The following is a 24,680-nucleotide window of genomic DNA, read 5'->3' as shown; positions in this document are numbered from 1 at the left end:
CTTGGTCTATATCCCTCCAAACATTTCTTATTCATGAACTTATCCAAATGTCTTTTAAATGTTGTAACTGTACCTGCATCCACCACTTCCTCTGGAAGTTCATTCTGCATACAAACCATTCTGTGTAAAAAAAAAGTTGCGCCTCATGTCCTTTTTAAATCTTTCTCCTCTCACCTTAAACATATGCCCCCAAGTCTTGAAATCCCTGATAATAGGGAAAAGATACCTGCCATTCACCTTATCTATACTCTAATTATGATCTGTAGTACAGATACTGGTTACAGAGAAAGCTCTAATAGTGAGAGTATTGCTTCGTAATTGCCATCCAGCATTGCTTGCTTTGTGTTTGTGCAGAATCTTTGTCAAGTTTCTTGTTATTAGTGACAACATCAGTTCATTGTGTATTTATTCCATAGGTTATATCCATTTGACGTCTCCATTTATTGAGATGATCCTGTGGTACGTTGGATTAGCAGCATGTCTTGGCTTGACTGTTGCTTTGTCCGTTGTTTCAGACATCATTGCTCTGCTGACTTTTCACATCTACTGCTTTTATGTATATGGGGCCAGGTAAGATGTCAACATCAGTGAGGCGATAGCCTAGTGGTATTATTGCTGAACTGTTAATCCAGGCACTTGCATAACGTTCCGGGGAGCCAGATTCGAATCCACCTATAGTTTACTGTGGAATTTGAGTTCAATAGAAAAACATCTGGAATTAAGAGTCTAATGATGACCATGAACCCATTGTCGATTGTCAGAAAAACCCATCTGGCTGACTAATGGCCTTAAGGGAAGGAAATTGCCATCCTTACGTGGTTTGGTCTACATGTGACTCCAGACCCACAGCAGTGTGTTTGACCCTTAACTGCCCTCTGGACAATTAGGGATGGGCAATAAATGCTGGCCTAGTCAGTGACGACTCATTCCATGAGTAAATTTAAAAAACATTTCACCGGGGGCCAGCAAAACATGACTGACTAGCAACAAAATAATTGAAGGTTTAAAAAAGACAAGACATTTTGAACCAGAAAACCATTCATTATTTTGTTTTTTCCAACATAGTAGCTTGCCTTCTACAGCTCAGGTTTGACTATAAGAATCAGCAAACATAAGTCTGTGTAACACAAAATCTCCTCAAGGTCTGAACCATGCTCAGAATAGCAGTTTAACTTCTGATTCAGAAGTTGACTGATGTTTCACTCCAGGAACATTTGTTTTTTTTTATTTATTGATGTGTTGCGGACATCACTATACATATGCACTTATCACCCATCCCAATTATTCTTGAGAGGGTGATGCTACTGTCCTTGGACCCACAGTGCTGTTAGAAAAGAAATTCCAGGATTTGGACCCCAGCAACAGTAAGGGATAGTTCCCAGTCAGGATGGTGAGTGGCCTTGGGAGGAAAAACTTGCAGGAACGTGTTGCCCTTGTCTTTCTAGAGTGTAGAGATCACAGATTTGAAAGCCTTTCTCAAAGGAGTTTTGGTGAGTTTCTATAGTGCATCTTGTAAATGGTGCAGGCTGCTGCCCTTGTGTATCAGTGATGGAGGGAGTGAATGCTGAAGGTGGGATGTATGCAATACTGGTCAAGCACCTTGAGTGATGTTGGAGTTGAACTTATCCAGACAACTGGGGCGTATTCCATGACACTCCTGACTTGTGCCTTGTCAATTGTTGACAGGATGTAGCAAGTCAGGAAGTGAGTTACTCGCTGCAGAACCCCTAGCCTCTGACCTGTTCTGGTAGCTACTAAATTTATATGGCAAAAGTGAGGACTGCAGATAGAGCCATAGAGTCATAGAGATGTACAGCATGGAAACAGACCCTTCGGTCCAACCCGTCCATGCTGACCAGATATCCCAACCCAATCTAGTCCCACCTGCCAGCACCCGGCCCATATCCCTCCAATCCCTTCCTATTCATATACCCATCCAAATGCCTCTTAAATGTTGCAATTGTACCAGCCTCCACTGCATCCTCTGGCAGCTCATTCCATACACGTACTACCCTCTGCGTGAAAAAGTTGCCCCTTAGGTCTCTTATATCTTTCCCCTCTCACCCTAAACCTATGCCCTCTACCTCTGGACACCCCAACCCCCGGGAAAAAAAACCTTTGTCTATTTATCCTAGCCATGCCCCTCATAATTTTGTAAACCTCTATAAGATCACCCCTCAGCCTCCGACGCTCCAGGGAAAACAGCCCCAGCCTGTTCAGCCTCTCCCTATAGCTTAGATCCTCCAACCCTGTCAACATCCTTGTAAGTCTTTTCTGAGCCCTTTCAAGTTTCACAACATCTTTCCGATAGGAAGGAGACCAGAATTGCATGCAATATTCCAACAGTGGCCTAACCAATATCCTGTACAGCCGCAACATGACCTCCCAACTCCTGTACTCAATACTCTGACTAATAAAGGAAATCATGCCAAATGTCTTCTTCACTATCCTATCTACCTGCGACTCCACTTTCAAGGAGCTATGAAACTGCACTTCAAGGTCTCTTTGTTCAGCAACACTCCCTAGGACCTTACCATTAAGTGTATAAGTCCTGCTAAGACTTGCTTTCCCAAAATGCAGCACCTCGCATTTATCTGAACTAAACTCCATCTGCCATTTCTCAGCCCATTGGCCCATCTGGTCCAGATCCTGTTGTAATCTGAGGTAACCCACTTCACTGTCCACTACACCTCCAATTTTGGTGTCATCTGCAAACTTACTAACTGTACCTCTTATGCTCGCATCCAAATGACAAAAGTAGAGGGCCCAGCACTGATCCTTGTGGCACTCCACTAGTCACAGGCCTCCAGTCTGAAAAACAACCCTCCACCACCACCCTCTGTCTTCTACCTTTGAGCCAGTTCTGTATCCAAATGGCTAGTTCTCCTTGTATTCCATGATATCGAAGCTTGCTAATCAGTCTCCCATGGGGAACCTTGTCGAACGCCTTACTGAAGTCCATATAGATCACATCTACTGCTCTGCCCTCATCAATCTTTTTTGTTACTTCTTCAAAAAACTCAATCAGGTTTGTGAGACATGTTCCCACACACAAAGCAGTGTTGACTATCGCGAATCAGTCCTTGCCTGTCCAAATACATGCACATCCTGTCCCTCAGGATTCCCTCCAACAACTTGCCCACCACCGAGGTCAGGCTCACAAGTCTATAGTTCCTTGGCTTGTCTTTACCACCCTTCTTAAACAGTGGCACCACGTTTGCCAACCTCCAGTCTTCTGGCACCTCACCTGTGACTATCGATGATACAAATATCTCAGCAAGAGGCTCAGCAATCACTTCTCTAGCTTCCCACAGAGTTCTTGGGTACACCTGATCAGGTCCTGGGGATTTATCCCCTTTTAAACATTTCAAGACATCCAGCACTTCCTCCTCTGTAATCTGGACATTTTGCAAGATGTCACCATCTCCTTCCCTACAGTCTATATCTTCCATATCCTTTTCTACAGTAAATACTGATGCAAAATATTCATTTAGTATCTTCCCCAATTTTCTGTAGCTCCACACAAAGGCCACCTTGCTGATCTTTGAGGGGCTCTATTCTCTCCATAGTTACCCTTTTGTCCTTAATGTATTTGTAAAAACCCTTTGGATTCTCCTTAATTCCGTTTGCAAAAGCTATCTCATGTCCCCGTTTTGCCCTCCTGATTTCCCTCTTAAGTATACTCCTACTTTCTTTATACTCTTCTAAGGATTCACTCGATCTATCCTGTCTGTACCTGACAAATGCTTCCTTCTTTTTCTTAACCAAACCCTCAATTTCTTTAGTCATCCAGCATTCCCTGTAGCTACCAGCCTTCTCTTTCACCCTAACAGGAATATACTTTCTCTGGATTCTTGTTATCTCATTTCTGAAGGCTTCCCATTTTCCAGCCATCCCTTTACCTGCAAACATCCGCCTCCAATCAGCTTTCGAAAATTCTTGCCTAATACTGTCAAAATTGGCCTTTCTCCAATTTAAAACTTCAACTTTTAGATCTGGTCTATCCTTTTCCATGACTATTTTAAAACGAATAGAATTATGGTCGCTGGCCCCAAAGTGCTCCCCCACCGACACCTCAGTCACCTGCCCTGCCTTATTTCCCCAAGAGTAGGTCAAGTTTTGCACCTTCTCTAGTAGGTACATCCACATACTGAATCAGAAAATTGTCTTGTACACATTTAAGAAATTCCTCTCCATCTAAACCTTTAACACTATGGCGGTCCCAGTCGATGTTTGGAAAGTTAAAATCCCCTACCATAACTACCCTATTATTCTTACAGATAGCTGAGATCTCCTTACAAGTTTGTTTCTCAATTTCCCTCTGGCTATTTGGGGGGGGGGGGTGGTGTTTATAATACAATCCCAATAAGGTGATCATCCCTTTCTTATTTCTCAGTTCCACCCAAGTAACTTCCCTGGATGTAATTCTGGGAATATCCTCCCTCAGCACAGCTGTAATGCTATCCCTTATCAAAAATGCCACTCCCCCTCCTCTATTGCCTCCCTTTCTATCCCTCCTGTAGCATTTGTATCCTGGAACATTAAGCTGCCAGGCCTGCCCATCCCTGAGCCATGTTTCCGTAATTGCTATGATATCCCAGGGTCCCATGTTCCTAACCATGCCCTGAGTTCATCTGCCTTCCCTGTTAGGCCCCTTGCATTGAAATAAATGCAGTTTAATTTATTAGTCCTACCTTATCCCTGCCTGCCCTGACTGTTTGACTCACTTCTGCTCTCAGCTGTACCTGTCTCAGATCGATCTCTTGCCTCACTATCTCCCTGGGTCCCACCCCCACCCCACTCCCCCCCCCCCCCCCGCCCACCCCCCCCCACCTTACTAGTTTAAATCCTCCCAAGCAGTTCTAGCAAATTTCCCTGCCAGTATATTAGTCCCCTTCCAATTTAGGTTCAATCCGTCCTTCTTGTACAGGTCACTTCTACCCCAAAAGAGATTCCAATGATCCAAAAATATGAATCCTTCTCCCATACACCAGCTCCTCAGCCATGCATTCATCTGCTCTATCCTCCTATTCCTGTCCTCACTAGCTCGTAGCACTGGGAGTAATCAAGATATTGCTACCCTTGAGGACCTCCTTTTTAAATTTCTGCCTAACTCTCTGTAATCTCCCTTCAGAATCTCAACCTTTTCCCTTCCTATATCGTTGGTTCCAACGTGGGCAATGACCTCCTGCTGGCCCCTCTCCCCTGTGAGAACATTCTGCACCCTCTCTGAGACATCCTTGATTTTGGCACCAGGGAAACAACACACCATTCTTTTTCTCTGCTGGCCACAGAAACGTCTGTCTGTACCTCTGACTACAGAATCCCCTAACATAATTGATCTCTTGGAAGCCGACGTACCCCTCATTGCATTAGAGCCAGTCTCAATACCAGAAACGTGGCTGTTCATGCTACATCCCCCTGAGAATCCATCACCCTCTACATTTTCCAAAACAGCATACCTGTTTGAGATGGGTATATCCATAAAAGACTCCTGCCCTAGGTGCTGACCTCTCTCACCCTTCCTGGAGTTAACCCATCTATGTGACTGCATCTGAGACTTTCCCCCCTTCCTATAACTGCCATCCATCATATACTGTTGCTGTTGCAAATTCCTCATTGCTTCTATCTGTCTCTCCAACAGATCCACTCGATCTGATAAGATTCGCATCCAACAGCATTTATGGCAGATATAATCCGCAATAACCCGCTATATAATCCGCTATATATGAATGCACGAAGCATTAGACACAAGGTGGATGAGCTTGAGGCTCTTTTGGAAATTGGCAGATACGATATTGTGGGGATAACTGAGACGTGGCTTCATGGGGACAGGGCCTGGGAAATGAATATTCAAGGCTACACGTGCTATCGTAAGGATAGACTGACGGGCAGAGGGGGTGGGGTGGCCTTGTTGGTAAGGGAGAGTGTTCAGTCCCTTGCGCGGGCGGACCTAGAGTCAGGGGATGTAGAGTCAGTGTGGATAGAGCTTCGAAACACTAAGGGTAAAAAGACCCTCATGGGAGTCATCTACAGGCCCCCAAACAGTAGTCTGGATGTTGGAGGTAAGTTGAATCAGGAGCTGAAATTGGCTTGTCACAAAGATTTTACTACAGTTGTTATGGGGGATTTTAACATGCAGGTAGACTGGGAGAATCAGGATGGTATCGGGCCTCAAGAAAGAGACTTTGTGGAGTGCCTCAGAGATGGATTTTTAGAGCAGCTGGTGCTGGAGCCGACCAGGGATAAGGCGATTCTGGATCTGGTATTGTGTAACGAACCAGAATTGGTCAGTGACCTCGAAGTGAAGGAGCCATTGGGAAGTAGTGACCATAATACAATAAGCTTCAATCTGCAATTTGAGAGGGAGTGGGTACAATCTGAAGTGACAATATTTCAGTTGAATAAAGGGAAATATGGAGCTATGAGGGAGCAACTGGCCAAAGTTCAATGGTTCAATACCTTAACAGGGAAGACCGTGGAGGAACAATGGCGGATATTTCTGTGTATGATGCAGAAGATGCAGGATCAGTTCATTCCTAAAAGGAAGAAAGATCCCAGGAGGAGACATGGGCGGCCGTGGCTGACGAGGGAAGTAAAGAAACATATAAGGTTAAAAGAGAAAAAGTATAACTTAGCGAAGATAAGCGGGAAAACGGAGGACTGGGAAGCTTTTAAAGAACAACAGAGGATTAGTATGAAGGAAATACGCAGAGAAAAAATGAGGTACGAAGGTAAACTGGCCAAGAATATAAAGGAGGATAGTAAAAGCTTTTTTAGGTATGTCCAAGGCAAAAAAATGGTTAGGACAAAAATTGGGCCCTTAAAGACAGAAGCAGGGGAATATATTACTGGGAACGAAGAAATGGCAGAGGAATTAAATGGGTACTTCAGATCTGTGTTCACTGGGGAAGACACAAGCAATCTCCCTGAGGTAACAGTGGCTGAAGGACCTGAACTTCAGGGAATTTCTATTTGCCAGGATTTGGTGTTGGAGAGACTGTTAGGTCTGAAGGTTGATAAGTCTCCGGGACCTGATGGCCTGCATCCCAGGGTACTGAAGGAGGTGGCTCGGGAAATCGTGGATGCGCTGGTGATTATTTTCCAGAGTTCAATAGAATCGGGGTCGGTTCCTGAGGATTGGAGGGCGGCTAATGTTGTGCCACTTTTTAAGAAGGGTGGGCGGGAGAAAGCAGGAAATTATAGACCAGTTAGTCTGACCTCAGTGGTGGGAAAGATGCTGGAGACTATTATAAAGGATGAAATTACGGCACATCTGGATAATAGTAACAGGATAGGACAGAGTCAGCATGGATTTATGAAGGGGAAATCATGCTTGACTAATCTTCTTGAATTTTTTGAGGATGTAACTCGGAAGATGGACGAGGGAGATCCAGTGGATGTAGTGTACCTGGACTTTCAGAAAGCTTTTGATAAAGTCCCACACAAGAGGTTAGTGAGTAAAATTAGGGCGCACGGGATTGGGGGCAAAGTACTAGATTGGATAGAGAATTGGTTGGCTAATAGGAAACAAAGGGTAGTGATTAACGGCTCCATTTCGGAATGGCAGGCAGTGACCAGTGGGCTACCGCAGGGATCCGTGCTGGGACCGCAGCTTTTTACAATATATGTAAATGATATAGAAGATGGTATCAGCAATAACATTAGCAAATTTGCTGATGACGCAAAGCTAGGTGGTAGGGTGAAATGTGATGAGGATGTTAGGGGATTACAGGGTGATCTGGACAAGTTAGGTGAGTGGGCAGATGCATGGCAGATGCAGTTTAATGTGGATAAGTGTCTGGTTATCCACTTTGGTGGCAAGAACAGGAAGGCAGATTACTACCTCAATGGTATCAAATTAGGTAAAGGGGCTGTTCAGAGAGATCTGGGTGTTCTTGTCCACCAGTCAATGAAGGCAAGCATGCAGGTACAGCAGGTCGTGAAGAAGGCTAATAGCATGCTGGCCTTCATAACAAGAGGGATTGAGTATAGAAGCAAAGAGGTGCTTCTGCAGCTGTACAGGGCCCTGGTGAGACCACACCTGGAGTACTGTGTACAGTTCTGGTCTCCAAATTTGAGGAAAGACATTCTGGCTATTGAGGGAGTGCAGCGTAGGTTCACGAGGTCAATTCCTGGAATGGCAGGATTGCCTTACACGGAAAGACTGAAGCGACTGGACTTGTATACCCTTGAGTTTAGAAGACTGAGAGGGGATCTGATTGAAACGTATAGGATTATGAAAGGACTGGACACTCTGGCAGGAGGGAACATATTTCCGTTGATGGGGGAATGCCGAACCAGAGGACACAACTTAAAAATACGGGGTAGACCATTTAGGACAGAGATGAGGAGAAACTACTTCACCCAGAGAGTGGTGGCTGTGTGGAATGCTCTGCCCCAGAGGGCAGTGGAGGCCCAGTCTCTGGATTCATTTAAGAAAGAATTGGATAGAGCTCTTAAAGATAGTGGAGTCAAGGGGTATGGAGATAAGGCTGGAACAGGATACTGATTAGGAATGATCAGCCATGATCATATTGAATGGCGGTGCAGGCTCGAAGGGCAGAATGGCCTACTCCTGCATCTATTGTCTATTGTCTATTGTCTATAACATGCTGGAGATTAGAGTCGAGAGTGTGGTGCTGGAAAAGCACAGCAGGACAGGCAGCATCCGAGGAGCAGGAAAATTGACTATGTTTACGTGACTAATCTAATTAGTTTCTTGTCAATGATAACCTCCAGGATGTTGATAGTGGAGAATTCAGCAATAGTAATGCCATTGAATGGGACGGGATGAAACTTAAATTCTATTTTGGAGATGGTCATTGCTTGATACTTGAGTGGTGCTTGCCACTTAACAGCAAAAGCCTAGATGAATCCAGATCTCTGTGCATGTGGACATAGACTGCTTGAGGATCTGAGACATTACATATAAATTTGACATTGAACAATTATTGGTGCATATTCCTACTTCTGAACTCTTATGTTTTTGGCATCAAGTTATGTTATGGTCTGGCTTGGAACCAGCAACCTATTTTCTTCAACTTGATAATGCTTGAGATCCCATTACTTAGAGAATGAAGCCACAAGTTTCCAAAATGTTAAACAAAAGTGAACATTACTATATGGATATATTCATGCAACTTTAGCATCAGAATTAATCAGAAGTGAATGCAAACAACAGAGGAGCTGTGATCAAATGTGACCAAGATATCTCAGTTTTTCCCCAGTGACAATGTGGGTCACCAAAACTCATTAAAACTTTATTAGGTATTATGAACTCCAGTCTTTTGAAGATCATGCCTTCAAAAGCTGCCCCATCCTGTACTGCCTCAAAGCAGCTTACATTTGATCATTCACTGTCCTTTACTAGGCCAGTGCTCCCTAAGTTCTTGAAACTACACTCCAACACCTGCTTACAGGCACAATTCCAGCTTGGCTGCAGATAGCTAGTTCCGTCAAGCTGGTATTGCTGCCAGTTTCTCAGAGTTTCAGTCTTAGCTGCATGAATCAAATCTGTTTCTGTAGAAGGGTTGCTGGACTTGGAATGTTAGCTCTACTGTCTCTCCACAGATACTGCCAGACCTGCTGAACTTTTCAACCCTTTCTGCTTCAATCTCTGCTTGTGACTGTTCTTCATGCCCCCCTTTCTCAGCTGGATTTAGCTATTACTGGCCCATAAGCTATATCCAAGTTCCCACAGCTCCCTGGGATTTTCCTGAACTCTGACAATAAACTTAAGTGCACCAGTGCTTCTGTGAGCCCTAATACAGGGAGTTATTAAACAGTTCTCAGTCTTCTTTCAGAGCCCCAGTTACACAGAGTTACTGACTTTGAACAGAAGAGTGACAGCAGCATGTTTCTCCATGTGGAGCCTATTCTTTTACTCCTTATTCTCTCCAATAACTCACTGCTCAATGACCTTTGAATTATTCTGAGTGAGTGATTGATAACCTCACAAGAAACTCCACAATTTTTCCTAGGCAGATTTGACTGTTCCCCAAATGTTATAATTAATTTTATAATTTTCTTGCTAACGTCCTCCCCACAAAATGGAAGCAATGCAAATAGGTACAAAAAATTGAATTCATCATGCTTTATGATGGACGGAAGGTCACTTTCTCACAAAACCTATGTTGACCTCCAGACATCCAGTGCTGAAAGATTGCTGCACGTTTGGAGGACAGAGCTTTAAAAATTCGGGTCCTTGAGTCCTTTCTGGTGGGTGCAAAAGAACAATAGCAATATTTTGAAGAAGAGCATGGGAAATATTCCCAATCCTCTCTTCAATATTTATCCCTCAACAAACCATTCATAAACAGATTACCTAGTCATTACTTTATTGCAGTCTATAAGGGCTTGCACCTTTTGGCTGTGATTGTCATTACAACTGTTACTCTTCAAGCAAATTTATGTGCTGTCCTGGATTACAAAAAAAATGCCATGCATTTTGATATTCAAACTAATTAAGATTGCACAAAGGCCTCATAACAAGTACATTGATATAAAGGACAAGTCATATGATCTACCATGGTTTGTTTCATATACATTTTTCCCTTTAAGCAGGGGACAGTGCCAAAAAGTTTTGTTTATTCCATAAGCAATAATGACTGAATTATTAGAAATTATTCCAGTACCAGAGTTGTATCTGATGATGGGGGATGCAAGAAATCAGCAATGACTTGTTCTGACCTCCTCAAACCTCTATGACCTCGCCAATGTTCAAGCAAGTATTGTTATAGTTTGAACAACTTAAATCTCAATGTCATGCAGGAAAAAGCAGATCAGTTAACTGGGGTTCATGCCACTACAATCTCTCCAACACCTGTGCGCTATGGTTGTGGTATATACCATTTGCAGACCAACGATTCAGCAACTAACCAGGGTTCCTTCAATATCTGTGCTCTTTGCTATCAAGGAGGACAAGAAAAGCAATCTGGTGGGAACACCACCAGGTGGTGCTAAAACATTTCATTTTACTCACAGCGGTTTGTCTCGAGTGCCATTTTCCTCAAAATTGTTTTCAGTCTACTTGACTTTTAGAAACTGTGGGCTGGATCTTATGTATTTTTGGCTGTGCAAGTTGCGCTGAGTTTTTATGGAGAGGTCCTCACCACAAGACCAAATGAGATTTCAGCTGTATCTTAGGAAACTCACCTCATTAACTACCTACTCTACCCCTGTAATGCCCATCGCATCCAATTCCAGCCCTACCCTACTACATGCATTCCTGACAGATATCCACTGGAAGACCAGCCTTCCTAACATCTGCGCGATTTTTAAAAAACTGCTTTAGACCTGGATGAGTACTGGCCTTCCAAAGTTGCTGTGTTCAGCTGACAATGGAATCTGAATAAGTCAGAAAAGGGGACGATGACACCATGATTCGCTGACTGGGACCTAGAGGCCTTGAACCTTGACAGCCTGTCCCAAAGTTGCCATGTGGGTCAATGCTGTCTCAGTGGTTCAGAAGAATGGAGCAGCAGCGCCACTGGAATGTCAGTAACATTCTCTTCTCTGCCAGGGTAGGCACTGCACCTTTCTCTCTGCTATAGCACCCACCTCCCATCAAGGCTTCTGCTCTGTCAGTCTCATTATTTCCTGCAATCTTTCCCTCCCACTCTCCCCAACTTCCTACTCCACGAACCCTGAATGGTCTTTGCACCGCCATCTCACCCATTTGGAGCACCTCCCCACCTTTCAACTACATGTTTCCGCACGGGCTGCCGTATCACCTTATTTCACTGCACTCAATTCTCCCCTTTCTCTCGTTATAGGAGAAGATAGACCACATTAGGGCAGGTAGGGACCTGACATGTGAAAGGTGCCCTATGTTTGATTCCTCATCCCCTATAGGTAGAGAGTCCCGCCCTTATTGAAGATGACCGGGATAGGTCTCATCAGAATTCTTGTCCAATTCTGCCATAAATCTTGCTGTAGCCCATATTACTCAGGCCCCTATACGTTTCCGAGGAGAAAGTGAGGACTGCAGATGCTGAAGAAGGGCTTATGCCCGAAACATCGATTCTCCTGTTCCTTGGATGCTGCCTGACCTGCTGCGCTTTTCCAGCAACACATTTTCAGCCCTATACGTTTCCACCTTGTGTAATGGCTACAGTGATGTGGTGATTTTCTGCTTTTACTACTGCACTATCATGGCTGTCTATTTTAAAATAATAAAGGTTATTGGTCCCTAACCAGATTATAACATAATTTGGTTGATCTCTTGTTTTAAATCATTGAATCAGAGAATCTCTATAGTGTGGAAAGAGGCTCCCCGGTCCACTGACTCTGCACCAACCCTCCGAGCAGTATCTCACCCAGACCTCCTCACCCTATCCCCATAACCCCACATTTCCCATGGCTAACCCATCTAGCCTGCACATGTTTGGATACTATGGACAATTTAGCATGGCCAATCCACCTAACCTGCACATCTTTGGACTGTGGGAGGAAATCCACATAGACAAGGTCAAGATTGTATTGCTGGAAAAACACAGCAAGTCAGGCAGCATCCGAGAAGCAGGAGAATCGACATTTCAGGCATAAGCCCTTCATCAGGAAGGGCTGATGAAGGGCTTATGCCTGAAATATCAATTCTCCTGCTCCTCGAATGCTGCCTGACCTGTTATGCTTTTCCAGCACCACACTCTCCACTCTGATCTCCAGCATCTGCAGTCCTCACTTACTCCACGCAGACAAGGGGAGAGCATGCAAACTCTACACAATCAGCCAGAAATTGAAGCAAATCTGGGTACTGGAGCTGTGAGGCAGCAGTGCTAACTATTGAGCCACTGTGCTGCCCATTTCACCCAGGATCATAATACGTTTGACGATATGGTCCGAGATCAAAATATCAGGAAATGACTTGGATGTAACGTTAGAAGATACCATAGCCAAATTTGCAGATGACACTAACAGTTGCAATGAAGAAATAAGGCATTTTCAGATAAAATGAATAGGTTCGTTGAATGGTCCACAATTTGGTATATGAAGTTTAATGTGGATAAATGTGAAGTTATCCATTTTGATCAGAGGAAATGAAAAGTAAGTTATTATCGAAATGGAGAGATACTTCAGAGTGCTTTGCTGCAGAGAGATGTGTGTTTTTGTGTATGAATTGCAGAAAAGGAGTTTGCAGATACACCAGGTTGTAAATTCAACTTTGGTTCCCTTACTTGAGCAACGTAGTTGTATTGGAGGCAGTTAAAGGCGATTCACTAGATTAATTCCCAAAATGAGAGCTTTGTGTTATGAAGAAAGGTAGAGCAGTTTAGGCTGATACTCTCTGGAATTCAGAACAATGTGAGAAGATCTAATTCAGGTATACAAGATGCTAAAAGAGATTGGCAAAGTAGACCGAGAGAGGATGTTTCTTCATGGGGCAGTGTAGAATGAGAGGGCATAATTTAAAGTAAGGGATGGCCTTTACGATAAGAGGTGGCAGATTTAACATCGAGTTGAGACATAAATCCGTGGAATTCAGTACCTCTGAGTGTGGTGTAAGCTTGAATAAATCTAAGGAGTAGCTAGACAGATTTTCAATTAGTAATGGTTTGAAGGGTTATGGGGAGGGGCAGGAGAGTGAAGTTGAGGCCAAGATGAGATCAGTCATGATTGTATTAAATGACAGAGCAGGCTTGGGGGCTGAATGGCCTAGTCTTGTTCCTAGTTCTGATGTTCCTATGCAAGATTACTGCGTCTTTCTATTATTCTGGCAATGAAATTAATTCAAGATATTACTTCTATGAGAAATGGAATGAGCAGAGAACTTCAGTATATAGCTCCATTTATAAATTTGAAAATCGCAAGTGAATCACTTGGCACTTGATATGGTTCATTAATTTTTAAATGCTTTTTTATCAAAATAATTGAAATATAATTTTGTTCATGAAGTAGTTAATTAGTCTACACTGAAATGGCATTAAGATTCTCTGGAGTGTATTACTTTTTATGAGCTGGGAAGACCATAAGAAAAAGGGACAGGAGTAGGCCAGTCAGTCTATTTATTTTCTATGCCCTGGACAGTTATTTATGCCTCTCAAAAAAAAATCACAAACATAGATGTTTGGTCGTTATCATATTGCCTTGCTACATTACAACAGTGATGTCATTAAAACTTTATGAGGTGTTAAATCACGTATATAAATGCAAGTTTCTTTTCTTCTTTTGTATCAACCATTGGGAGAATGGTTAACAACTGCAAGTTGTTTTAAAATCTATTTCCACCAAATTTAAAATTTCTTCCCAAACATTTTTCCACTGTTTTTCAATTAAAGATTTTATAACTGTTGTGACTGCAAATTGAGAACTATAGGAGGGAAAAGGGTAGCGGCGAGGAGAAAGTTGTTAGGCTGGGAGAAGTAAAGTCAGATTTTTACAAAACTACCATTTCACTCTTGAAAGCATTGGCCAATTAAGCAATGTCATAGAATCCCTCCAGTACAGAAGCAGGCCATTTGGCCCATCGAGTCCTGCCAAAGAGCATCTCACCCACACCCACACCCACACCCACACACTCCCCTGTACACTATTCCTGTAGCCTAAATTTCTCACAGCTAATCCACCTAACTACACACCCCTGGACACTACAGGCAATTTATATTGGGCCAAATGGCCGGTCCACTTCACCTGCATATCTTTGGATTATGGGAAGAAGCTGGAGTACCCAGAGGAAACCTACACAGACTCAGGGTGAACATGCAAATTTCACACAGGCAGTCATCCAAGGGTGGGTCCCTGAGCTGTGAGGCAGCAGTGCTAACTGCTGAGCCACCGTGCTGCCCATACGTGGCTTCTGTACAAAAAATTTGCAAGTGTTTAAATGGGCCTTGCAGGAGTTACTACACTGTCACATAGCAGTTCCAAGAGCTCAAACACCAAAATTTTGGGAAGCCCTGCCCTCAAGGATGTAAATCTCCCAGTTCAACTTAATCAGGTTTACATTTGAGACTAAAAACAAGACGTCATGCCGCCAAATAAGATTTTCTAGTTCTTTTAAAAGTGTCAGTGTAATTTCTCCAGTTTCTTACTATTAAATTCCAAAATGTCTTGCCAACTTCAACTGTGCAGCATGACAGATCTTTTACAGAGACTGGCTTCCGTTACAGCTGGCTGTCCAGAAATGTATAAGGAAAATGAAATGGGTTACCTAAAGTCTAATTATTAAAACAAGCCATTTCTTCAAACTACACCCTGTCATGCAAAATAATTCTGTCTGATTGTGTTTAACAATCTGTCGCGGAAGGAAACCAGGATTCCAGTTCTGTCTAGTTTTGGATTTCACAAAAGCTAGTAACAGTAGATCTTTCAGATGACATTTTGTAATTTTATACCCTCTTAAAGTAAAATTGCATTAATTTGTCTTGTCTCATAGCTCTCTATTAGAAGCCCTTTGGCATTTACCTGATCAGTTGCTTAAAATATTCATTTCTTGTAGGCAGAGGTTTCTGGTTAATCCTTAAAATGACAGATTCTGGCTGAGGTATTGTTGTACAAATGTCAGTGTCCCCTCAGCAAAGTGGCTGTTGAATCCAGACCACAAGTGTTAATGACTCACTTTACTATACTGGATGAGCAGACGAACTTAACTCTGCCCTCCTTCATTTCTCCTAAATACCTGGCTGAGATTGGGTTGTAGTGCTATAGTTACTAACACAATAAATGCAAATCTTTTTGGTATAATTTTTTTGGAAGAAGTGGTCATTTGATGTATTCCAGATACACTGCAAGTTGTTTTAAAACATATTTCCACCACACCAGCAATCTGATATCTCAGCACAAAGCATAAATGGCCTCTCTCTCTACAATGTTATTGGAGGAAAGGAGATATGCTGTATAACTGAATATGACTAATTGTCTTTCTTAACATATTGGCACTTCAGAAACTACATTATCCTATCAAGAGTATTTTTCAGCCTTCACTCTATCTCATTTAGCTGGCTGCTAAAACATTTGTTTCAGGATAATGGCTGTTTTCCAAGCTCTGGAACAAGCTTTAATGTATCTTCTGAATCTGTTGCAATAACAATAACTAGATGAACAATAAGTTTTTTTTTTGTAATTCAAACTGCTTACAGGTAGAGTTTACATCATTAGACATTGTTAAAATAAGTGATTAGTCATGATGATGTGGTTGTATTAAGAGAATTTATTTTTCTTGCCTGTCTTTAATTATTTAGTTGAAATATCAGTGTTAAACTATTGCTGTCATGAAAGTTTGAAATCCTTTTGCAGGCTCCTTCCATCATCTTTAAAAAATTTGTAGATTCAAGACCTTGATCAGTTGGGCCGAGGAGTGACAAGTGGAGTTTAATTTAAATAAATGTGAGGTGTTGAATTTTGATTAGACAAACCAAGGGCAGGACTTAACAGTTAATGGTAAGGTGTTGATGAACAAAGTGACCAAGGGGTGCAGGCACATCATTCCTTGACAGTGGGATTGCAAGTAGACAGGGTGGTGAAGAAGGTGTTTGGTATGCTTGCCTTCATTGATCCAAACACTGAGTATGGAATTTGGGACTTCATGTTGCGGCTGTACAAGACATCAGGGAGGCCACCTTTAGAATGTTGCATACAATTCTATAGGAAAGATATTGATAAACTTGAGAGGATGCAGAAACTATTTAAAAGGATGTTGCCGCAATCGGAGGGTTTGAATTATAGGGAGAGGCTGAAGAGGTTAGGACCTTTTCCCCTGGACCATCAGAGGCTAAGGGGTGACCTTATCAAGGTTTATAAAATCATTAGCATGGGTAGGATGAATAGCCAAGGTCTTTTTCCCAGAGTGAGGGTGTCCAAATCTAGAGGGCATAGGTTTAAGGTGAGAGGGCAAAGATTTAAAAAGGATCCATGGAGTAAATTTTTTCTCATTCAGAGAGTGGTGTATGTATGGAATGAGCCACCAGAGGAAGAGGAGGAGGTGGGTACAATGATAGCATTTTACAGGCACCTGGATGGGTACGTGAATAGAAAGGTGTTTGAGAGATATGGGCCAAATGCTGGCAAATAGGAGTAGGTCAGATTGGAATGTCTGGTCAGTGCAGACAAGTTGGACCGAAGGATCTGTTTCCATGCTGAATGACTCTAAGTTTTGGCATGAGCAGTACTGTCTAAATGGTTGGAAGTGATCGCAACACCATGAATTAGGAAAATTGACCAAGATTCTTTCCCAATTGCTTTCTAGTAAATGCTATTAGAATGTCCCTTTGTGACTGGACCCAAGTTGTACTATAATTTATATTGTGCTGTCCTTACCACTTGCGTGCAAAGACCAGTAAATTAAAAAATAATATTGCTATTTTTCTGAATGCACAAAGCATTGGACTCCCCTACAATGAGAGTGAATAAATTGAACCAATATTCTATCAGATTTTAAAGAGTGAAAGGTGACATTGTTGAAACATAGATGGTTTTGAAGAGCCTTCAAGATATTGTCTCCTTTGACTGGAATCTAGAGCACAGGATCGACACAGTCACAGGACAAGCTGAGATGTAAAATATCACAAAGAAACTGTTGTGCATCTTTGGAAATTTCTACCCCACGGGAGCATGGACACTCCATGAAGGAATCACGGGATATGGGGTGGAGGAGTGGCAAGAGAGTAGAGCTGACACTGAACAGTATAGCAGGTTTGAGGAGCTGTATGGTCTAAATCCTTTCCTTCTAATATTCTTGTTTTCCCAATCCCTACCATTTCTGTCACACCACTTGTGAACAATGAGCACTAGAATGAAGTGCAGAGGCCATTAGCTGTTACATTACTGCCTTTTGTGGTACTGACAGCAGAAATGCCAGCAACTAAAAAACCTTTCTTGGACAGCACCATCCAAACCCATGACCACTTCCTTCTAAAAGGAGAAGGCAGCAGATGTATGCTAACGTAACCACTTTCAAGTTCCCCTCCAAGCCATCCTGATTTGGAATTATATCACTGTTCTTTCACTGTTGCTGGGTCAAAATCCTGGAAATGCTTCCCTTAAAGCCATTGTGGGTCAACCCACAGTGGCAGACTGCAACGGCCACCGCCACCTCTCAAGGGCAGCTAAGAAAAGGCAATATCCCATAAATGAGCAAATTTTTAGAAAGCAGCCATTTTATAAATGCTGCATGATAAAAGCACAAACTATTGGCTACGATTGGTGACTGATACCAATCTTTGTTCCCAGGTTGGGTGCACAGATACCAGTGAATTCCCAGCTCCGTGAACCTGACCTGTTTTTATAAAATATAAAGGGGCTGCCACACTCCTGATTTTTAGTCTGAGTGTGAGTTGTATTGGAAGTCTGGCCAGGTGTCCGAAAGAGCTGAGGAAGTTGCCATTTGACATAGAAGGCTGGGTGGAACACTGCCCCAGTGCTGTGTCCAAAAATTAAAATGAAGCATGAATTATTTGACCAACCCTCATTCTTCCTCACCTGTGTTCCCCATCCATGCCAGGTAGAACCCTCTACCCATCCTATCGTCCCAAGTTTGCCTTGTGGCAGTTATGCCCTTCTATCTAAACCCCTTGGACACTTACACACGTTCAGCATTTCTGAAGAAGGGCTCATGCCCGAAACATCAATTCTCCTGTTCCTTGGATGCTGCCTGATCTGCTGCGCTTTCCAGCAACACATTTTCAGTTCTGATTTCCAGCATCTATAGTCCTCACTTTCTCCTTTGATTTAACAAGGACATTTTCTTTCAATTAAATTTAATTGAATTTTTAACAAAGCAAACTAAAAACTGCAAGAACTGCGGATGTTGTTTGAAAGAAGGACCACTGAACCTGAAACATTAACTCTGATTTCTCTCCACAGATGCTATCAGACCTGCTGAGCTTTTCCATGAATTTCTGTTTTTGATTTTAACAAAACAAAATTGATTTTAAAAAGAATACTGATAACTAGATTCCTTCTTTTGCTTACCTCATCACGGGGTTGAAAACAATATTTTTGATAAGAAAGGAGATGAAGTTTTCACTCAGGTGTATAGTAGGGATCTAGTAGAGGTAGATTTCTCAAATCCTTTCAGTGGTTGAGTGTGGAACCATGGTTTACTAAAGAAGTTGAATCTCTTGTCAAAAGAAGAAGGCGGCATATGTTAAGATGAGATATGAAGGCGCAGTTAGGGCGCTTGAGAGTTAAAAGTTAGCCAGGAAAGACCCAAAGAGAGAACTCAGGAGAGCCAGGAGGGAACATGAATAGTCATTGGCAGGTAGGATCAAGGAAAACCCTGAAGCTTGGTATATCAGGAATAAAAGAATGACTAGAGTAAGATTAGGGCCAATCAAGGACAGTAGTGGGAAGTTGTGCGTGGAGTCTGAAGAGATAGGTGAAGTGCTAAATGAATGTTTTTCATCAGTATTTACACTGGAAAAGGACAATGTTGTTGAGGGGAATACTGAGATGTAGGCTACTAGACTAGATGGGATTGAGGTTCACTAGGAGGAGGTGTTAGCAATTCTGGCAAGTGTGAAAATAGATAAGTCCCCTGGGTCAGATGGGATTTATCCTAGGATTCTCTGGGAAGCCAGGGAAGAGATTGCAGAGCCTTTGGCTTTGATCTTTATGTCGTCATTGTCTACAGGAATTGTGCCAGAAGAATGGAGCATAGCAAATGTTGTCCCCTTGTTCAAGAATGGGAGTAGAGACAACCCTAGTAACAAGAGACCAGTGAGCCTTACTTCGATTGTGGGTAAAGTGTTGGAAAGGTTATAAGAGAGAGGATTTAAAATCATCTATAAAGGAATAAGTTGATTAAGGATAATCAACACGGGTTTTGTGAAGGGTTGTTCATGCCTCACAAACGTTATTAGTTCTTTGAGAAGGTGACCAAACAGGTGGATGAGGGTAAAGTGGATGATGTGGTGTATATGGATCTCAGAAAGGTGTTTGATAAGGTGCCCCATGTTAGACTATTACAGAAAATACGGAGGCATGGGATTGAGGGTGTTTTAGTGGTTTGGATCAGAAATTGGCTAGCTGAAAGAAGACAGAGGGTGGTGGTTGTTGGGAAATGTTCATCTTGGAGTTCAGCTACTCGTTGTGTACCACAAGGATCTGTTTTGGGTCCACTGCAGTTTATCATTTTTATAAATGACCTGGATGAGGGCATAGAAGGATGAGTTAGTAAATTTGCAGATGACACTAAGGTTGGTGGAGTTGTGGGCAGTGTGGAAGGATGTTGCAGGTTACAAAGGGACATAGATAAGATGCAGAGCTGGGCTGAGAAGTAGCAAATGGAGTTTAATACGGAAAAGTGTGACGTAGTTCACTTCGGAAGAAGTAACAGGAATGCAAATTACTGGGCTAATGGTAAAAGTCTTGGCAGTGTAGATGAACAGAGAGATCTTGGTGTCCATGTGCATAAAAACTGCTGAAGTTGCCACCCAGGTTGATAGGGTTGTTAAGAAGGCATATGGTGTGCTGACGTTTATTGGTAGGCAGATTGAGTTTCAGAGCCACAAGGTCATGGTGCAGCTGTACAAAATTCTGGTGTGGCCGCACTTCGAGTATTGTGTACAATTCTGGTCACTGCAATATAGTAAGGACGTAGAAGCTTTGTAAAGGGCTCAAAGGAGATTTACTAGGATGTTGCCTGGTATGGAGGGAACGTCTTATGAGGAAAGGCTGAGGGACTTGAGGCTGTTTTCATTGGAGAGGAAGTTGAGAGGTGACTTAATTGAGACAAAAAAGACAATGAGAGGGTTAGATAGGGTGGACAGTGAGAGCCTTTCTCCTCGGATGGTGATGGCTAGTACGAGGGCACATAGCTTTAAATCGAGGGGTGATAGATATAGGACAGATGTCAGAGATAGTTTCTATATTCCGAGTAATAGGGGCATGGAATGCCCTACCTGCAACAGTAGTAGACTTGCCAACTTTAAGTGCATTTAAATGGTCATTGGATAAACATATGGATGAAAATGTAATAGTATAGGATAGATAGGCTTCAGATTGGTTCCACAGGTCAATGTAACATTGAAGGGCCTGTACTGTGCTGTAATGTTCTATGTTCTATTTCAAAGGTGTCAGATGTGCACCTCAAATGTCATAACCTGCAAGGCTACAGACCAAAGGTTAGATAGAGGGAATAGCCTGGGTGACCTGATTTCGGCAGATGTATTTGTGACAGGGCAAAAGGCCTCTTTCTGTGCCATAAATGTTTTGATTCTACAATGCTTTTGATACAATAGTTTAAAATATTCTAGCCATATTGGGGTCAATTTTAAAGATGAAAAGGGGAAACGAGTGTGGCTTAAGCAAGCACCAGAGTAGGCAGTTCCTCCAGGAGTCTGGGGAAGATGAGGCTTAATTTCAATACATTTTATCTAACTCCTGGCCAGATCCACGGTCTGGCTGTAGGGTACAAGTAGGGATTCATCTACAGGAAGCTGCAAGTGGCAACAGATGAAAACTGTTCCCAGCATTCACTTGAAGAGGGCATGAGATGGGTGACAGTCTTGTCTGTTACTGGTGGAGCATGGAGGCAGTTGTGCTAGAGAATTGGCTATCTCACTGGAGTAATAGTCCAGAGTCCCAATGCTCTGGGTATAAGTTCAAATCCCACCATATCAGGCAATGGTATTTAAATTCAATTAATAAAATTTAGAATTGACAACTAGTCTCGGTGATTATGATTATGAAACTGTAGTTCACTGTCGTGAAAGCACATCCAGTTTACTAATGTCCCCTAGGGAAAGAAGACTGCCATTCTTACCCAGCCTTACTTAATGTGACTCCACACTCACAAAGGTGCAGTTGATTTTTAAAGACCTCTGAAATGACCCAGCAAACCATTCAGGTTGTTCCTGATGAAGAGTATGTGCTCCTCAGATGCTGCCTGAACTGTGCTTTTCCAGCACTACACTTTTTGAATCTGATCTCCAGCATCTGCAGTCCTCACTTTCTCCCACTCAGGTCAAGGGGCAGTTAGGAATGAGAAACAAATATTGGCTCTTCCAGTGCATTCACATCTGTTATGTAAGGACTTTGGAATTCTGGAGTAACCTTGCAATGATGTTGCAGAACTTCTCCTCACTGGACAAAAATAGTATAGTGAGGTGGGCCATGAAAAAGGGCTGGGCAGGAACGTCAGGGCTAGGCAGAAGCCTCACAATTAGCCAGATGAATGTTAGAAACACATGCAAAGAAGCATGTAGACAAGACTGACTGTCATCAGGTGGTAAAGTTTATGAATAGGTGTATCTCTGAATACAAAGTATTGTAGCATATTGACCTAATAAACAATAGACACTGTTATGAAGAAGCTCGAGCCTAAAGATGGTTTGTGACCTTGTCTTCTTCTCAATCAGCCTGTCTTGACTCCAAACCTGTGGATGTGGGAATAAAACCACATTACAAAAGAATATTCCATGGAAGAATAATTGACACAGAGCCAGATGCAAAGACAGTGCAAGGTTTCCTTATTGGGCTGAAGGCACCTATTTCTGGCCTACAAGAAAATATAAAATATCTCAAACATCATTTGGACTTGTTCTGCCCTCAGCAGCTCTGTGCAGATCTGAAGAGACTGCTTCCCTTCAAACCGTCTGATGCTGCCATCTGACAATCTGCATGTTTATTGAACTACCCTGCTTAATCCCATAGGGCCACACTTACCACCTCAAAAGAGAGTTGCACAGCACAGAAACATACCCTTTAGTCTAACCTGTCTGTGCTGATATCCTAAATTAACCTGGTCCCATTTGCTAGCATTTGGCCCATATCCCTCTAAACCCTTCCTATTCACGTACCCATCAGATACTTATTATATACCAGCCTCCAACACTTCCTCTGGCAGCTCATTCCATAAACACACCACTGTCTGCATGGAAAAGTTGCCCCTTACGTCCCTTTTAAATCTTTCCCCTCTCAACTAAAACCTGTGCCTAAACTAAAACCAAAAGTTTTGAACTCCCCTACTCTGTGAAAAAGACTGATAGGGTTAATAACAGCTAACAGAAATGGAATGGGGGTGGGGTAAATTTCTGGTTTAATTTTAATTGCCTAGTTTCCACCTGGTGGGCTTAGTTAAAATCAGGATTGGAACTTATGAATACTAAAAGTAGAAATGTTAGTGGTACTGTGAATAAGCCTTCGAGAGATTTGCATTGCTTTGATATCGTGTTCTTAAGTCATGCTGACATTATCACCAACCCAGTTCGTTCACAGTAGCAAGGATATTGCAAATGCAGCACTTGTAGTTTGTACAATGTGGCTTTTTGAATTACAGCCACAAATTAAAGAGATCAGAATCGTGCTTTATTCCATATTACTGTCTTTGTTTTCCATGTTAACATTTGTATTGAAAGCAATCATTGTCTTTCTTTAGCCTGACCTGGGAGGCCTGCTCTGGAAAGCAGAAGGCGATTGTTGTTTGTGCAGGATTCCAGTTAGTGTGCACTAATAGTGAGGGTTTTTATTTCTCAAACAAAAGTACTCTTCAGTCACAGTTTCCAGGAAGAAAACATATTCATGTAATATAAAATGGCTCTGTTTGTCAACTGTTGGAGTGTCATTAACTTGGTGCATTTTGAATATTAAAGTGATGTTTGTCGCCTTTTTATTCTGTTTTCCCATACAGTGGTTGCTTATGGAATTATAGTGGGTGTGAATATTGGAGATGTGTGAATGTTACACTGTCAAATTCAATGAATAGTTTACTAAATTTGGCTTTTTTACAAGTTTTTCGTTTCATTGTGCTTCGTGTACATTTAGCTTAAAATCTTCTAATTCATAACACAGATGATAACTGAAAATGAAAGAGCTTATATCAGCAATACAGTAAAAAAAAACCCTGGAATTTTCAATTTTTTTGGAACTATTTTGTTTTTGGACTTTTTTTTCCTAAATAGTAAAAACTCTTTAATAAGGTATCATTCATCTAACTTGACAATTGCCGTCATCTATATAGAATATAGTGTCTATAATAAAAGAAAGACTTATTTATACAGTGGTTTTCTCAATCACTGGGTGTGCTTTACAATGAATGAAATGCATGGTTTAATCACTGTTGCAATATAATGTAACTGCTGCATTATCAGCTAGGGTGAGATAGTGCTGTAGTGATAATATCACTGAATTAGTAATTCAGAGCCTAATACTCTGAGGTTGTGAGTTCAAATGCCACTGTGGCATCTGACTGAATTTAAATTTAATTAATAAATTTGGAATTGAAAACTAATCTTCTTAATGGTATCCAGAGACTATCACCCCATCTGTATTACTGATGTCATTTTTAGAAGGAAATCTGTTATGTAAAACTGGTATATCTTACACTTGATCCACAGTAAGTGGTTGATACTTAACTGCCCTCTTAAATGACCTAGCTAGCTACTCAGTTGAGAGAATTTAGGGATGAGTAGCAAAAGCCTTCTTTGCCAGTGATGTCCTCATTGCATGAAAGAATAACAAACGTGAACCTTGAATAATTAGCAATACCAGTTTTGATGAAAATTCAGATCGTGTGGGACGGTAGCACAGTGGTTAGCACTGCTGCCTCAAAGTGCCAGAGACCCAGGTTCAATTCCCGCCTCAGGCAACTGACTGTGTGGGGTTTGCACATTCTCCCCGTGTCTGCGTGGGTTTCCTCTGGGTGCTCCGGTTTCCTCCCACAGTCCAAAAATATGCAGGTTAGGTGAATTGGCCATGCTAAAATTGCCCGTAGTGTTAGGTGAAGAGGTAAATGTAGGGGA

At 42.2% G+C, this 24,680-nt stretch overlaps 1 protein-coding gene across 4 annotated transcripts in view; it reads left to right on the top strand.

Moving 5' to 3' along the window:
- The window catches only part of pigq (phosphatidylinositol glycan anchor biosynthesis, class Q), a 61,916-nt gene that overhangs the window by 20,352 nt on the left and 16,884 nt on the right, over positions 1-24,680 (top strand). For all 4 annotated transcript variants that reach the window (XM_072559477.1, XM_072559475.1, XM_072559474.1 and 1 more), the window contains exon 6: positions 417-570. In XM_072559477.1, coding sequence (XP_072415578.1) covers positions 417-570 — 154 coding nt within the window. The remainder of the gene's footprint in view (positions 1-416; positions 571-24,680) is intronic.

The sequence above is a fragment of the Chiloscyllium punctatum genome, chromosome 40, assembly GCF_047496795.1.
Source record: "Chiloscyllium punctatum isolate Juve2018m chromosome 40, sChiPun1.3, whole genome shotgun sequence".
NCBI lineage: Eukaryota > Metazoa > Chordata > Chondrichthyes > Orectolobiformes > Hemiscylliidae > Chiloscyllium > Chiloscyllium punctatum.
Note: the sequence above shows the minus strand (reverse complement) of the source record. Positions and strands in the feature narration are given on the sequence as shown.